We start from the raw sequence: 16421 nt of genomic DNA on the forward strand, positions 1-16421 counted from the left end.
TTTTTTTTTTTTTTTGCATAGAAGAAAGAACTGGGGCACAGGCCAACGATGCATGTAGCAAAGGGTTGAGAGGACTGACCAGAAACAGAGTAGGGAGTAGAATAGGCGGATCTACTGAAATGCATTTCTAGGGGGAGCAACGAGAGAGACGGGAGAGACAGGAGAGGTCTGTTGCGCCATGTGGGTCAGCTCCCGGCCAGGTCTCAGGTCACAGTGGTAATAACAATGAGATGTAACCCCTAGACCACCAGGGAGATCCCTATTCAGTGATGATTCTTCCCCGACACATATATATGTGTGAGATCTCTGCAGGTAACAGCCTCAGCCACCTTGGGACAATCAGCTTCTATGTGTTTTCCATCCCTTCTTTGACATGAATACCCTAGAGGCACATGGCAGGTGTCCTGTTCCCAGACTGCCCTTCGTCAGAGGTTGCCTTGGCAAGGTATCAAGGCATAAATGTGGTAAAAGCTGTCACATACTGAGTATGTGACATGGAAATGGTTATTTTAACAGATGTTTCCCCCTACAGACTGGATCATCTTAATTCTGCTCCAACTTCAACCAGTCGTTGTATCCAAGAGATTGGGGTAAACTTACATCATCTGGTGCCCCTTGTGGTGGAGCTAGAATGTGAGGAAAGAAGTTTTGAGTCTCATTGGAATGACATAATCCACGTGGGGATGCAGAGATTTTCTAAAGAAAATCCAGTATGCTTTCAGAAAAAGAAAGGACACTATGTAGGCATCCACAAATACTCTCTACTGTATTCAGGGTATTCTATTTAAAAAATCCACTCAATTTCTTTTCAAAGCAATCATTTCTTTCTCTACAGTTATTTAAACATTGCTTTCCCTACTTATGGTTGTTACAAATTCAAATATATAAAGTTTTTTCAGTCATAACTTAACAGCTTCATGAGGCATTAATTCATTTTTGCAAAGTGACCCATGGACATGGGTATCTTCAGCATTTGAAATTCTATGAGTCAGTGAAACATCCCACTGCCTCTCAACTCCACTGCAGAATGAAGCAGTGGCAAGCTACCTGCTGCATTTAAACTTTAAAATAAAGAAGAGAAGCCCAACTCAAAGTTAACTAATGGTCAAAAACAGAGTAATCTAAAGCGAGGCGTAAACTCTTACCAGCATCTCATTGCCTGATGCTTACCGTACTTGACACCGAGCCAATTACTGCGGATGTCTCAAACAGGTATGAGGCAGGAAGCTATTTTGAAAAGGTGAATAGACTGTACACAAGGCCAAGAGAAACAGAAGAAACAGGCCAACAACAGAAGACAGTATGTGATTTAGCCCTAGCTCATCTGGGGTAGATGATATCCTAGAGAGGAAAGCTAAAAATAGCTCAGCTGTGTTGATGAAAAATTCACAGGAGCCAAGCACTGAAAAGCAAGATACTCTCAGAAGGGAATAGGAAAAGTAAAGCTTTCCAAATGAGATTAGTACTAGCTGTGTTAGGAAGTAGAGTTGACCTTGGGATATGTAGAAATACTTTGAGGCAAGGTGAGCCAGAATAACCTCAGAATTGTGTAGCAAAGATTTATTCTTGGCATGACAAGTTCTTGGTCTTCAGTGGTCTGTACAAACAGATCTTTAACCATGATAAGAGAAGAAAGTAGCTTGTTGAAAATAGTTTGGAGGAAGTTTAGTTCAGGTTGATGTACAGGCTGCACCAGAGGGAGTATAAAATAATTGAAATGTTTTCTTGGTCATTTACCCATGGGGAACTGACAGCAGAACTGACAGTAGATTGATAGGAATACAATACTTGTGGTGGTGTTTCCAGTTGGTAGCCACTCCCAGACATGATAAAATACCACCTGTCCAATCTGTGACTTGTTCATCTGGTAGACGAGGTTAGCAGAAAAAGCGTGGGCTTTAGAACTAGACATATGTGAGTTCAAATCCCAGTTCTACATGTTAACTAGTGAGGAACTGAAGGGCTGACCTCTTGATCCCTGTGAGAATTAATTTCCTTAAGTCTCTTAGGGACATATCAGTGATTTCATTGGGCTTTTAGGCTAAATAGCAAATAGAGAGTGTATATTCTCTCTCCTCACTGCCACTGCCCTGCCATTTTTGATTAAGAAGGTCGCGACGATTTCAATACTGTCACTGGCCAGAGCTCCCCTCCTGCTCTCTAGAGAATGGGCTTAGGAGAAAATAGAAGGCTGATTGTCCGACTTTTAGATAAAAACATCGGTGATCTCTGCGGAAATTTGATCTCCTGTCAGCCGAGACAGCTGAGGGCAAAGGATGACTCACCATGTGTCTCTGGGGATTCAGATCCCAACAGCACTTTTGCTGGGGTGTCCTTGGGTGAATGACAGTGATACTCAGTGTCATCAGGAAAAGGGGATGCAGAACCTAGTTGGGGATGAACCAGGATGACATAGTAACACCCAGTAAAGTTCAACTACCTGCGCAGCTTTGGAACTAATGGCATCCGACCCTTTAAAGACACCTTTGGAGCGAAGGCAGGTAGAAGAACTCATTCTGCACTAACTCTAGTAAAGAATTTCCAAGTTCAGATACGCTGAGAAATTTGTATGACACTTTAATTAATCAAATGCTCACTTAACTGCCGAGCAGGCATATAATCGTATCTTTTGTTCTTTTGCCCAAAGTACACCCCCAGAGGACACAAAATTGTCTTTATTTTCCATGACTACAATTAGTACCCCTTGGCTTTTTTTTTTTTTTTTTTAATAAACATCCTTTGCAGCTGTGTTTTCACGATATATTTAGGGGAATAATTTGAATCATTCTGACCTTAAAACTGGGTGATCCTTTCAGGATGCTTCCCAATATGCTCTCTCGTAATGCTAATTTAAAGGAAAAAGATGTTATTTAGATTCGGGAATGGTAGCTGGAGTCATGATTCACAACCAGTGCCGACCAGTATGTGCCAGGGCCCTTTGCCTGTCACAGCTGAAGCTGCTGGCAAGTTCTGCTCTGTGAAGAAATATAACCCTTAGCCCTCACCTTTTTACAGATACAGAAGAGCTCACTGAAAGGGAACATCTGCCTTTGCCGAGTACAAACTTAGACCTGTCTCTAACTGTTCCCATGTTTTGCTGGTGGAGTCGGTTGTATGTTTTGTGGATGAGTTTTCCAGGAGAGGTGGAGAGCATGAGTAATGCTCTTAGGAAATTGGTGTCTATTAAGGGTTTTTAAAAGATTCCAAATTGTGATTTTTTTAGACTCTCTTTTGACTCTTGACCTGCCGTATCTAACTAACATTCGTTCTCTCCTTGTTAAAGCAAATACTGATTTTTTTTTAAATTGTAAAGCACGACATGGAAGGGAAACCTGTGAATGCCTATATTTTTTGTTGGCTTCCTGTTTTTAGTGAGTGCCCATCAAACTCACCATTCTACCAGAAAGATCCATGGCGTATGTCCCTGGAACAGACAACTTGGCACTTTGGGGTGGGGGAGGGCACTGATGAACAATTATAACCTAGTTACTGTCCCAAGACTCATGTCTAATATTTGTGGAGTTTTGAGGTTAGCATGTGAAGTTAGAAGACTAGGGAATTTGAAAACCCCTCTCTGCAATATGAATGCTTTTATGCTGTTATTTCTTTTTTTTTTTAAGGTTTATTTATTTATGCATACAGAACCGGGGTACAGGCAAAGGTTCAGGGGGTGGAAAATCCACCAGAGACAGAGTGGGGAGCAGAGCAGGCAGATCAATGAAGTACACTGCTGAGGGGGGCAGCGGGCGGGCAGAGGAGGTCTGCTGCACCATGTGGTCACCTCTGGGGCATTCGGGGATCGAACTCGCACTGAAGTGGCTGCAGCTTGCTTGCAGTGCTGCCCCCTAACCCTTTGTGCCACCAGGGAGGGCCCCTTTTACGCTTTTCTTAAAAAGAAATGAAGAATGAGCTCTCCCATCCTTCAGAGGTGTGGTTGCCAAGTTCAGGGCCAGATGGTGTTTGACCTTGTATGACATTGAGCTCATTAGTTATCTCTTTGTTACAAAATATCCCCTAATTTGGTGGCTGGAACCAGCAAGAAGCATCTGTTCTCATGGCAGTTTCGTGGGTCAGGAATTTATTGGTTGCTTAGCTGTGCAATTTGGTTGAGAGGTTTTTATGAGGTTGTAGTGAAGCTGTTAACCAGGGCTAATGCCATGTGAAGTTTTCCTGGGGCTGGAAATTCCCTCCCAGGGTGATTGCACACTTTTTGGCAAGTTGGAGCTAGAGGTTGGCTAGAGGATCAGTCCATCCTCTCAGAAGTCTTGAGACTCCCACTTGAATGTCGACTTTTCCTCCAGAACACATGATTCAAAAGAGCAGGTCAAGAGGGCAGTGACTTTAAAACCTAGTCTGCAAGACCCATGAGAAGCAAGTTGCTAAGTGGGCCCACATTCAAGGGGAGAACTAAGCTCCACCTTTTAAAAGGAGGCATCTCAGATGATTTGCAGATATATTTTAAAATCACCCCAGCATCAGGCAGTAGTTTGGATTCTGTTCTGCTTAATTCACTCCTGACGTAACATGTATTTATTGAGCACCTACTATATGCTAAGCACTGTTCCAGGTCTTCAGTAAGGCCTCTGAGACAGAGTGACAGCTACACCCCAGCCCTAAAGATGACATGGAAACACTGAGTCTCCAAGCATCTCTGCATCTGCTGCATTCATTTGCATCGTCTTCTCTCCTTGACTTCTGCAGATGACCTCTGTGACTGGCCGGTCCACCTGCTGGACTGACCGGTCTCTTGGTTACCTGGCTGAAATTCCCTCGGTGTTAACAAATGAGGTCCCTCTGCTATAATGTTTTCATCTAGGCAAATAGAGCAATTTGCTTTAATCACTGAAATGATGAGCAACATAGGACTGGAAGTAAGAAAAAAAAATCAAATAACAATGAGCTGTTCACAGAAAGATTAATTCATATACCACTGGAAGCCCCCATAATAACTTTCTACTCTTTAGCTTCTGCTCTCTCAATGAAGTTACCTAAGGTGTATATTTAGCTGACTGATAATATATTATATATGGATCGCAGTTTTCTGTTTTATCAGTCTAAGAGATCTTTGATTGTGTGTGTGTGTGGTTTTCTTTTTTAATGTTTAGAACCATAAGAATCTCTTTTAGTCAATTCTTGCATTGACTTTTACTTGTGTTTGGTAATTTTACTTTTTTTTTTTTTAAAGATTTATTTATTTGTACATACAGAACCGGGGTACAGGCCAGAGGCTCAGGGGCGGTGAGAGGCTTCACCAGAGACAGAGTGGGGAGCAGAACAGGCAGATCGATGAAGTACACGGCTGAGGGGAGCAGCGGGCGGGTCAGGAGAGGTCTGCCACGCCATGTGGTCACCTCCGGGGCAGGCAGGAATAGAACTCATGCGGAAGTGGCTTTAGCTTCTCAGTGCAGTGCTTTAACCCGCTGCGCCACCAGGGAGGGCCACTTTTTTTTTTTTTAAACTAATCACTAGACTCATTATTCAGCTTAGAGAACAGATTTCCCCAAGTGAACTATGTGCTCACAGCAAATATACTCAGACTTCCCATATAAAACCCCCTCTCTTGAGAGACAGGGAAAATGAAACAAGAAGGGAACAGAGAAAGCCACTCTCCTTCTAGATTTACCATCTGGATTTCAGGAAGGCCTCCTGATTTCCTCAGTTCGGTGTCCAAGGTACAGAGGCACCTTTCTGTGTCGTCTGGGGCACCCACTCTTAGCTCTCTGAGGACGTTTTTTCCCAGCTTGTCTTTTGGCAAATAAGAGTATCTATTCTGTGAAGATGATTCTATATGTATGTATTCTATGAATTCAGTCATCGTTTCTGCTACTGGGGACAGGCCTAAGGGCATATTGTATTTGCTACTCTCAGAAGATCTGGTCCATTGGCCAAGTGAAACAGTTTAGAACAAATTTGGTGCTGTGGAAAGAGCCTTCCAATGGAATGATAACAGGAACGCTTGTGTGAAAGTAGGAATATATCTATTTTTAAGATTTATTTATTTATGTTATTTTATGCATACAGAACTGGGGCACAGGCCAGAGGTGCAGGGGCAGTGAGAGGATTCACCAGAGTCAGAGTGGGGATCAGAGAAGGCTGACTACGAAGTAGACTGCTGAGAGGAGCAGCAGGTTGGTCAGGAGAGGTCTGCCACGCCATGTGGGTCACCTCCGGGGTAGGGATCGAACTCATGCTGAAGTAGCTTTAGCCTCATAGTGCTGTGCTTTAACCCGCTGCGCCATCCGGGAGGGCCGGGGATATTTTAAATATGACTTGTCTTTTCATCCCAACTGATGGGGCTTCCTTTGCATAAAGGAAAAAATGAGGTTACTCATGCTGGAAAAGTTAAGGTGGAAAAGTTTGGATTCCTTAAAAAGTGGGGAAAAATGATACTTCCTAGGGTTTGGGTCTTTGCCCAAAACATTGTTTCTAAATCATTCATTACTTTGCAGATTGACATTGTTTGTCTTTGTATAAGTTATCTGATAAGGTAGACAAATAACAATACATTTACTTGGCGTTAGGAATGTTCTGAAAACCTTCAATAACTCTAAATTTGATGAATAGATATATAAACAGTGCACGTTCATTCAATTTTCTCAGCTAATCCAATTACAAAAGGAATTCAAAAACTTGATTACTGGTTCATGGTATCATTAGTGGAAACAGGAAAAACATTTTCACAGTGCATGTGCTTGAATTTTCAAAACAGCATACTCACTGGAGTTGAAGACAGAAATGTTCCAAGTTTTTAACCAATATGAAAATTAGTGGCAATGATTAATAACCATATAGACAAACACCATTTCCAATAAATGTGGAAATGAAGTAGGATACTAAATACATTTAAGTGACTTTGATCATGTAAATATTTCTAATCCTCACTTCTCATCTGGGTTATAGCAAAACCTCTGTCTACTCTTCCAGACTATCCTCTGGTCACTTCCCAATTCATTCTCTGCTTTCCTGGCAAATCCAGTTCTTGTAAATGCAAGTGGGACCGTGCCTAACACCTTATTTAAAGTCCTTTCGTCCTCCCAAGACTCGAGAAAGCCACCCAAGCACCTGGGAGTGGGGTGATAGGTGGAGTGCAGGACTCTGCATGAATCTTGTCCCAGGCGAACCAGGACATGTGGTCAGGAGAATAAGGCTATATGTTCAGTCTTTCTTGCAGAGAAGAACAGATAGCAGCTACTCATAAAATCCATTTCATCTTTATTTTCTTTTTCTCTGCATTCACTACTCTGTTAGAAGCCCTTGCACCATGAGGCTGTGGTGCAGGCACACCCTTAGCATTCAGGGTGCATTTAACCAAGGTATCTGAGATGATATCTGACACTCAGGACCCCTCCAGTGTGTGTCTATAGAAAGACCACATTGTCAACCTCGATATTTCCCCCTGTCCATTTCTACCACTCTGGCTCACCAGGATTATTTGTAGAGCCCAGGACAGAGTGCACAAGGAACTCTTACTTTTTTTATATGGAAAAACTGTATCAAAACAACAAGCTAGGAAATAAATACCTCCCATCCTTGTACCTTGGCAAATACATCCCTGCACCATCAGAGGTCCAAATGCAGACTTTTGAGCAGTCTTTTGTTTCATGAATGTTGATGAACGCTTACTCTGGACCGTGGACCACAGCTGGCCCCTCTTGTCCCTCCTCCCCCACTCCACTTCTACCCCTGATGCCATCTTTCCCATGGAAGTAACACCTGCACAGGTGCACACACCTCAGCCTACACATTCAAGCTCTGTTCATCCTATACTTCCTGTTGCTGCGATAACAAATCACTCTAGTGTCATGGCTTAAAATACTCACCTTTGTTTTCTTACCAATCTAGAAGTCTGAAATCTGTCTTCCAGTGCAAAAACTAAGGTATTCACATTACTGATTCCTTCTGGAGCTTCTGAGTGAGGGTCTGTTTCCAGGTGATCATGTCTCTGTTTTCTCGCATCTTCAAAGCATAGTAGCACCTTCTCTGCTCTTTCTTTGACCTGCCTCTGCTTTATAATTAAACCTTTATGATTACATCAGACCCACCTGGATAGTCAAGGATCATCTTCCCATCTCAAGATCCTTAACTTAGTGGCATCTGCAAAGTTCCTTTTGCTACACGAGGTACTATTTACAGGTTCTAGTTAGACTGGCTCAGACATGGGGGCAATTATTGTAAGAACCATAAGTGGACTCAGGAAGGACAAACCCCAGAAGCAAGTCTGAACAGGTGGTAGAACCACACACACTTGGGGCCACTTAGGCAAGGGGATGGGGTGACTGCATGCCCGATGTGTGGTTGGGGAGCAGGGGAGCTGCAGTATGGGGTGGGGTCTGTCCCCTGTCCCCCGAGCCCCGCCCACTCAGCCAGAGGAGGACATTCTCAAGTTCAGCACTCAGGGCAGGCACCTATGATGGCTCCTGGTATTATCTAGGCCCTTTTCTCTTGCTCTATGTTCTACAAGGTCTGTCAGAGGGAAACATGTTGGCACATTGTTTTCCTCGTTTAGAAGACCTTCTTCTCTTTTTGCCTTTGCTTGCCGCGTGGAGCCCATTCCACACCCACTCGTGTTTTGAATCGTCCGCACTGGCTTTCCCTTCCCTTGACGCTCTAATTCCATCCTTCCGCCACCTCTTCAGTGTGCTTAAAATACACAAGATTTCACCTGTTTGCTGTGTTTTAGGAAAGATGCTACCCAGCAAGCAAGTTATTCCTGAGCCCTACAAAAATTGCAAATTCATTCCTCTTGTAATTCTCTTCAGTTTTCCATTTTCTCCCACCATTTGAAGCCTGCAGATTTTCTTTTCTCATCAAATTTAAAATTACTTTTCTTGTTCTACTCATACATTCCATATTCTATTTTGCTGGGTCTTGGCCGTCTTGAAAAATCTGTCCACACTGATACACCATATACAATATTTTCCCAAAAGCTGTTTTCATTTCCTTTTATGTTTTTGAAAATCCCCAACGTTTCATCTTAGTTTTCACTTCATCTCGTTAGTGCATGGATTTTTTTAAGGGAGCCAATATGTGTAGGATTGTAATGTGGTTTTGAAAGAATTATTGGGTTTTGAGAGTTTATGAATTATTTTGCAGACTTTCCTCAGTTATAGGAGGAATATAAAGAAACTGAGCAGGGGGTCCAAGATAAAAAAAAATAGCAAACTACTAGGAAAATTATAGATTTGAGGCCTATGGCAGGCGACGGGGAGGAAGGAGGACAAGGGGCTGTGGCAATGATTCGTAGGTGCTGTGGTGGTGGGACATCTGCGGGGACTCCCCTGGTGGGGAGACAGCAAATCGTGTCAAAATGAACGATGATATTAGAAATAAAAAATAATTAAAAAATCAAAAATTAAAAAGGGATATATAAAAAAGTAAATCTTAGGCAATGTTACAAGCCAATTACTGCAAATCATTCCACATTAAATTATGTTACTTACATAATTACAATTTTTTCTTTAAAAAATATTTTGAGGGTTTTTCTTTAACGAGCCATTATGTACTATAAAAGACCTAATGAAAGGAAAATGTGGCAATTTAAACTAAGTTTTCAACTTGATTTTTTTGATGATGACTCCATGATGATATTATATTACAGTAATATGTGCTCTTGAGCACAGATGTCTGTCTTGTTTATCACTGTGTCCCTGTGACGGGCCAGCTGCCAGTGGTTAGATTTTAGTAAATAATTGAGTACATGAAGATGTAATGAATGAATGAATGGTAGAATTTCAGAATGGATTTTAATAGTAATATAAACCATGGTATCCCAGCCAGAACGTTGAAATATAAATTTTTTGAGAACTAACAGACACAGAAATTTGTCATGATTTAGCTCTGTATAGTTCCTTTTTAAAGTTCTTACCGAACTAAAATACTGATAAGTTTAAGTATTTTTTTTCAAGATTTATTTATTGGTGCATACAGAACTGGGGTACAGGCCAGAGGCTCAGGGGCAGCAAGAGGCTTCATCAGAGACAAAGTGGGGAGCAGAACAGGCAGATCGACGAAGTACACTGCTGAGGGGAGCAGCGGGCGGGTCAGGAGAGGTCTGCCACGCCATGTGGTCACCTCCAGGGCAAGCGGGAATCGAACTCATGCGGAAGTGGCTTTAGCTTCTCAGTGCTGTGCTTTAACCCGCTGAGCCACCAGGGAGGGCCAAGTTTAAGTATTTTAAAAGTTCATCCGTCATAAGTGCTTCTTGATTTGTCAGGCCAATTAAGTAAAAATAAATAGAATTTAAAAAATTAGTAAGATTTGCAGTCTGAGCAGTAATTTACAGAGTTAATGGTGTTAACTAAAATGGTGTGCATTCAAGATAATGGTGACTGTTGAAATAGTCTATGAATTGAGAAGTTTGAATATATTTTGTAAATATTATATTGGCTTTTATATTATGGCATTACATAGATATTAAATTACTAAATATCTTCAGCTTTATCATCATTAGGGGATGACAAATGTGAATCTCTGGTCCTGAGATGAAGGGAGGAAGTGAGGGAAATAGTTCATCTGCATATCTTTTTCTTTATTCTTCTAGTAATCACATCTGGTTACTTGACTTCTAAAATAATAAATTTGTGTCAGACTTCTTTAATGTGAAGGTATATGTTTCACAATTTCAAAGGCTAACTTCACTGGTGTTTGCACTTTTCTTGACTTGTATTTTTGCTGTTTTAATCTTCACATTTATGGAAGATTTTTTTTATTGTTTGCCCTCAGAATGGCTTCACTCCCTTATACATGGCTGCCCAAGAGAACCACATTGATGTTGTGAAATATTTGTTAGAAAATGGAGCTAACCAGAGCACCGCTACTGAGGTAAGACGATCAGGGCTCACAGTCTTTCATTTTAATGCCCCTCTTCTTTATGTCCAGCTGCGAAGGATCTCCAGTACCTCCTGTCAAATATGTTGCAGATGATTGTGTTGCTACTGGCCTCCGCACCCTCAGCCCTGAGCCCAGTCCTCACAGCTCACTGAGTGGCCCTTGGCTTGGGACTTATGTCAGTTTATTCACACGCTAGACCGTGCTTCTGTCAATCTGCTGTGCTCTGCCTCTGGGAGTTTTCTATTATTCTGAAGTTAGATTATAGTAAAGTCTACCTGCCTCTTTTATCAACATTTGATCTTTATTAGGATCCATAATGGTTTCTAATAAGAACCATTCCTGATGATCAGACACTGTCAGAGGTGTTTGCATGTACACGCTTTCATGAGGAATGGATCGCTGTGAGAGGCTGCTCTGTCGGCTTGGCACAGAATACCGCATGCAGGTGTCTGGTTCTCATGTGGCCACGGCTGCTAGAACCCTCAATCTGTGTAGTTTTACTGGCATCTTCTTTCCTCCCCAAGTCAGGATTATCAGAGACTTTCAAAATTGAACTAAATGCAAATGCTCCCACACACTGACAGGGGCTGCAATGTGTTGGGAAGACACCAGGGTCTCCCTCTGCTCTAGTGTCTTTACAGTGAGCCTGAAGACCACAATCATCACCCAGTTGTGAAGGCCCCATCCAGGGGCTTTCTGGTTTGGTTTCTGTCTCCTGTTTAGTTCCGTAAATATCCTTCCCCCGGTAACTGCCCCGGATAAGCAGCCTTTTCCTTGAGTTTTCTCTGTGGACTAAGCTTCTTGGATCAAAAGAAATTTGTGGAACGATTTGGAGGAAGGTATAGGTCTTCCATTATGTGCAGTATTATATTGCTCACAGAGAAAAATCATTAAAAGACTCAGGCCCTGGAAAAAGAAGATGCATTTATTGACATCAGTTTATATCTGGGACACAAAGGGGCTGGATTTGATTTGGCGGTGCTAAAACTAAGCGTCACTGAGTAGCTGATGCAGCTCATGTCAACTAAGCAGCTAATTTAAAAAGTCAGATTTCAGAGAGATGAGTGTGTTTTAATGGAACAGTATGAAAATTTCAGTGATTTTAGACTCCACATTTCAGAAACTGCTACTTGTCCAGTTTTTGGTGACAATAAAATTCACAGTAAAAAAAAAAAAAAAAAGAAGAAGAAGAAGAGATAAAATTAATTTAGCCTGAAAACTGGGTTCGGGACATCTCGACACAAGAAGAGGCCGGAATGGACAACTTAGAACATAGCTGTCTCTTTCCTCTGAGTGTTTTCCAGTTAGCAGACTTGTTTTGAACTTTCCTTCTCATTTTTGCTAAGGCAACTTTGGGAGAATTGCGATTTTTTGTAGAGAATAGTGATTTTTTTAAGTGACTCTCAGAATCCCTTGAGCTTGGAAAGAGGGCCTTAGCAGTCATGGAAACCGGGGGTGTTAGAAACCTGAGCAGGAGGGGAGGGGGGCTACCCTCACCCTCTTTCATCCACAATATGCAGACTGTCTTCCCTTTTACCCTCCCACGGTCCCTCTGATAAATGTGTAAAACTTCTGGCCTGCAGTAAATGATGACAGAGATGTTTGTCACCCAGGAACTATAACTTTTAATATCTAATGTGATTCCCTTTCTTGACAGCTAAGTCATTAAGTGAAGTAAACTCCTTCTATCCTACATTTTGGGGAGAAGTCATAATAATATTTTAAATCTGTTTATAGTCCCATTGGGAGAAAACTTTTTTTTTTTTTTTTTGAGAAAGCCTGCTGGAGCCAGTAACATTCGGGTAGTTTATTCTATATAGTTAACAGAAATCACTACTAATGGGACTATATTTCCTGGTTGTGAATGGAAAATGCATCTGCCAATGATGAAATGGCTTCAGGTTCTTTATTCTGCACATACTGATTTTTTTTTTCTCTTACCCTTTGAGTACAGTATGATTTGTATGACATGGACCGCTTTTTCCTGCGGCTAATTCTGTAATGAGTCATGTGGAGGACTTTAGGCAAAGCTGGGAAACAATATGAGATTGTATCTCTGCATTAACCCTTCTGAGAAATTACCAAAATAAAAAAATCTGCATTTAGGTCACTTTATTTCCTTGAAAGCAGGGTCCTTTATCTGTTATGATTGTTTTCAGTTATCATTTATTTAAAGAATCCTTTATACTAGAGAGTGATTCCACTCACACAGGAGACTTAACATTTTTAGCATATGGCTTGGGGAACTCAGCTTATTGGCATTCTCAGCTGTCTTAAGACTCCTTCAGTCTGCACTTCGGTAACATTTCAGTCCTGCTCCAAAAATACACCTTCATGTAACAGAAAAGTTAATTCCTCTCTGGCTTCTATACTGAAATGTAACTCTTGCCAGTCAGTCAATCACATGAGGTTTTGAATCCTCGCTTAGAGCAGAATGTGTCCTTTACTGGTTCTTTTCTAAAGACAGATAAATAAGATGTAATAACAATAATAATCCAATCAATAAAAGTAATACGATTAAATAAAAATAATAAAAACGTGACATAACTAAAAAATCCATTTTTCCCGGTTGGAGATGATAACGAGCTCACGTGACTAAACCCGGGGGCCAGATGGCAACTTCTCCCTTGCCCGGTTTTGCTTTGCAGGATGGGTTTACGCCCCTCGCGGTGGCCCTCCAGCAAGGACACAACCAGGCGGTGGCCATCCTGCTGGAGAATGACACGAAAGGGAAGGTGAGGCTGCCGGCGCTGCACATCGCAGCGAGGAAGGACGACACCAAGTCCGCCGCCCTCTTGCTCCAGAATGACCACAACGCGGACGTGCAGTCCAAGGTAAAAGCGGAGCGCGGGCGGGCGGGCCAGCGCCCAGTTCCCCCTGGGGGAGGCGGACGGAGGCCGGTGGTCACGCCACATGCCGCTGGTCGCTGGCAGAGACGTGACTGTCGCATGTATCTCAGGAAGAAGGGGGCCGCCTTCGGGGCACAGGCACCCAGGATGGTAAAGAGAATTTTCTGTAAGTGATAAAGGCCGGCGTGTTAGAAATCTGCTCATTTGCTGACCACCGGAAGTATAGAAACAGAGCAAGGAGGCTGTTTTGTGACCTGGCTTTTTTCCGTGCTGGGCATTTGGGCAGGTGGGACCAGTGGATTCAGTGGCAGGGAGCAGACGGACTGTTTGCTTGGCTTTGCACTGTGTAATATTTTCCCTCTTCTTCCCTCACCACACTGCTTCAGATGATGGTGAATAGGACAACCGAGGTACTGTATTGTTATACCAAACTATATCCTGTTTTTTTCTTTAAATTTTCTTTCTTTTTTTTTTTTTTTGCCCAAATAGAATAAATGCTCACTAATTCATACTAATGACTGGGACGTCCATTGTTAGGACAAGAACATTAATTTCGAAAGCTTTCCCATACGTAAGACAGCTGGATAATGCAAAATGATTTAATGCCACATGTATAAGGAACATTATTTAAGCAGTTCAGCTATTTATATAGCGTATTAGAATAAAGCATGAAACTCTTCCTTAATATGTGTTTCACTCACTGAGATTTGCTTCTCGCTTTTGCCTGCAGGAGATAGATACTGTCTCCATTAAATGAAAACTCTCAGATCAGATTTTTATGAAGCAAAAGGAGGGCAGTTTCCCTGCCATTCTTTTATCCTTTTATTTTATCAGTAGTTCTTTTTATTTTCTGTCTTCTTTACTGCATTATATGTATCAGTAATGGTACCAGACATATATAAGTAAAGCAATTGCTTTTGTCTGATTTTCTTACAATAATTGTCATGAATTCTGTTTTCCAAACACCACTGTCAGTGATATCAGTAAACAAAAACTTTTGATTCAGAAGCCTTTCAGAATGGGCTGTGTGGCAGATATGGTGTGTGTGAGTGTGAGTGTGTGTACTTGGCTACTGCCCCAGAGCGACTAATAGGAACACACCTGTTGTTGAAAATGTATTATAAAAATTAACCTCTATTGAAAAACAAGAGACTGTTGATGGGGGTCATTTCACTTCGCTGAGCAGATTCTTTCAGGATGATTGGGCTATGAGCCCGTGAATTTCTGGAGCATTCACTTAGAATTTACTGACAATAGTACATTTTAAAAATAAATCTCTTGTTTATTAGCAAATTGACACCTTGAGAAGTGAACAGATTTGAGTGATTTATATTATTTGTTACTTATCTCTGCATGGAACAGATTTAGTCAAGGACTAAACTGAAAAAGAGAAATTAAAGGCCCAGCTGCTCAGTACGTAGGGCTTTGCATCTCATCCCTCTGCTTGATCCAGGAGCCACGGCCTGTGAGGCTGGGCAGACAGTGAATTCGTTTATTTTTGCAAATGAGAAAGATAATAAAATTATACATGAATAATTGGAAAATGATTCACCAGCAGTCACCCTGCCTTTCTGAAATTAAATTGTAACTTCAATAATAGATGCACACTCAGGATATGTCTCAGTGACAGGAAATACCAAGATAAAAATGAAAAACATTCAATTACTTCCCAAAATATAAAAAAAATTGATGTTTTATTAAATCAAAGCCAGGTTGTAGATTGATTTTCCCCTCCATTTGACTTGAATATTTGGAATCACGTAAGCATCAAACAAAAATATCTTCACCACATTTGGGTTTGGTTTGGATGGATAGTTACTGTTCTTATTTTGTGTCTCACTTCTCCACAGCCAGAAATTATTTTCAGCTACTTTTGCTGATAGCAGAAAGGAGTTTTGGTGCCTAAGGCACCCGGATACTTATTTAGGGCACTTTTAAATTAACAAAATATATACCAAATTAAAAAAAAAAAATGTGGTTGTAAATCTAGATACTACTTCTTGAAAACAAAGGTTGTTTTTTTTTATTTCCAAATGCAAAAGAACAATACAAAATAATTTCAAAATTTAAAGATGGTCAGTTGACAGCCTTTATTGCTTCCATCCTCTGATAAATTATGAAAACTATGGAAAGAAAGGAAACCTTTGCATATCCTAGTGAGAAAGGGTTGATATACCTCTGTTGTGAAATAGCAGAAATTTCTACACTTTTACCTGAAAGAAATTGAAATATACTTTTCTCTTTCTTAAAGTTGTTGGAATTCTGAGACCGAACACATTTGGCTGGCCATATATTTGATTTAAACCACTTGGTTCAATCACATTGTTTTAGCTATAAAACTGTGTTTCATTAGCATTTGAAATTAGCTGACTTGGTTCCTTAATGGTCACAGTGATGCCAGGTCTATGGCTTCATCTTAATTTTTTTTCATGATAGTGACCAAGTCTGACTACAGAGATGATGAAAATGCCCTGATTGTATAAACCGTGTGAGATTAACTGTGCAGCCTCTGCAAGAGTTTCTCCCAATGGCAGCCACATGCTGCTTTTCATTACAAGGGAGGGAAAAAGTGAATCAGTGTCTGTAAAAAACACTTTTTATTCCTAATGCGATTAATCCTATGGCTGAAACCTGATCTTGTTGAATACTACTCTCTTTTCCTCTAAAACGTAACCAATTCTAGAAACAAGGTTTTCTTTGATCTCCTAAACAGGTAAACCACTGAGCTCACTAGAAATAATG

At 41.2% G+C, this 16421-nt stretch overlaps 1 protein-coding gene across 25 annotated transcripts in view; it reads left to right on the top strand.

Annotated features, from left to right (window-relative positions):
- ANK2 (ankyrin 2, neuronal) overlaps positions 1 to 16421 on the top strand; it is a 493620-nt gene that overhangs the window by 364185 nt on the left and 113014 nt on the right. For 23 of the 25 annotated variants that reach the window (XM_012727793.1, XM_012727798.1, XM_012727801.1 and 20 more), the window contains 3 exons: positions 10723 to 10821; positions 13479 to 13664; positions 14066 to 14089. In XM_012727793.1, coding sequence (XP_012583247.1) covers positions 10723 to 10821; positions 13479 to 13664; positions 14066 to 14089 — 309 coding nt within the window. The remainder of the gene's footprint in view (positions 1 to 10722; positions 10822 to 13478; positions 13665 to 14065; positions 14090 to 16421) is intronic. The other 2 variants (XM_012727790.1, XM_012727811.1) reach the window with 1 other exon arrangement.

The sequence above is a fragment of the Condylura cristata genome, unplaced genomic scaffold, assembly GCF_000260355.1.
Source record: "Condylura cristata isolate star-nosed mole 26May11 unplaced genomic scaffold, ConCri1.0 scaffold00021, whole genome shotgun sequence".
NCBI classification, from domain to species: domain Eukaryota; kingdom Metazoa; phylum Chordata; class Mammalia; order Eulipotyphla; family Talpidae; genus Condylura; species Condylura cristata.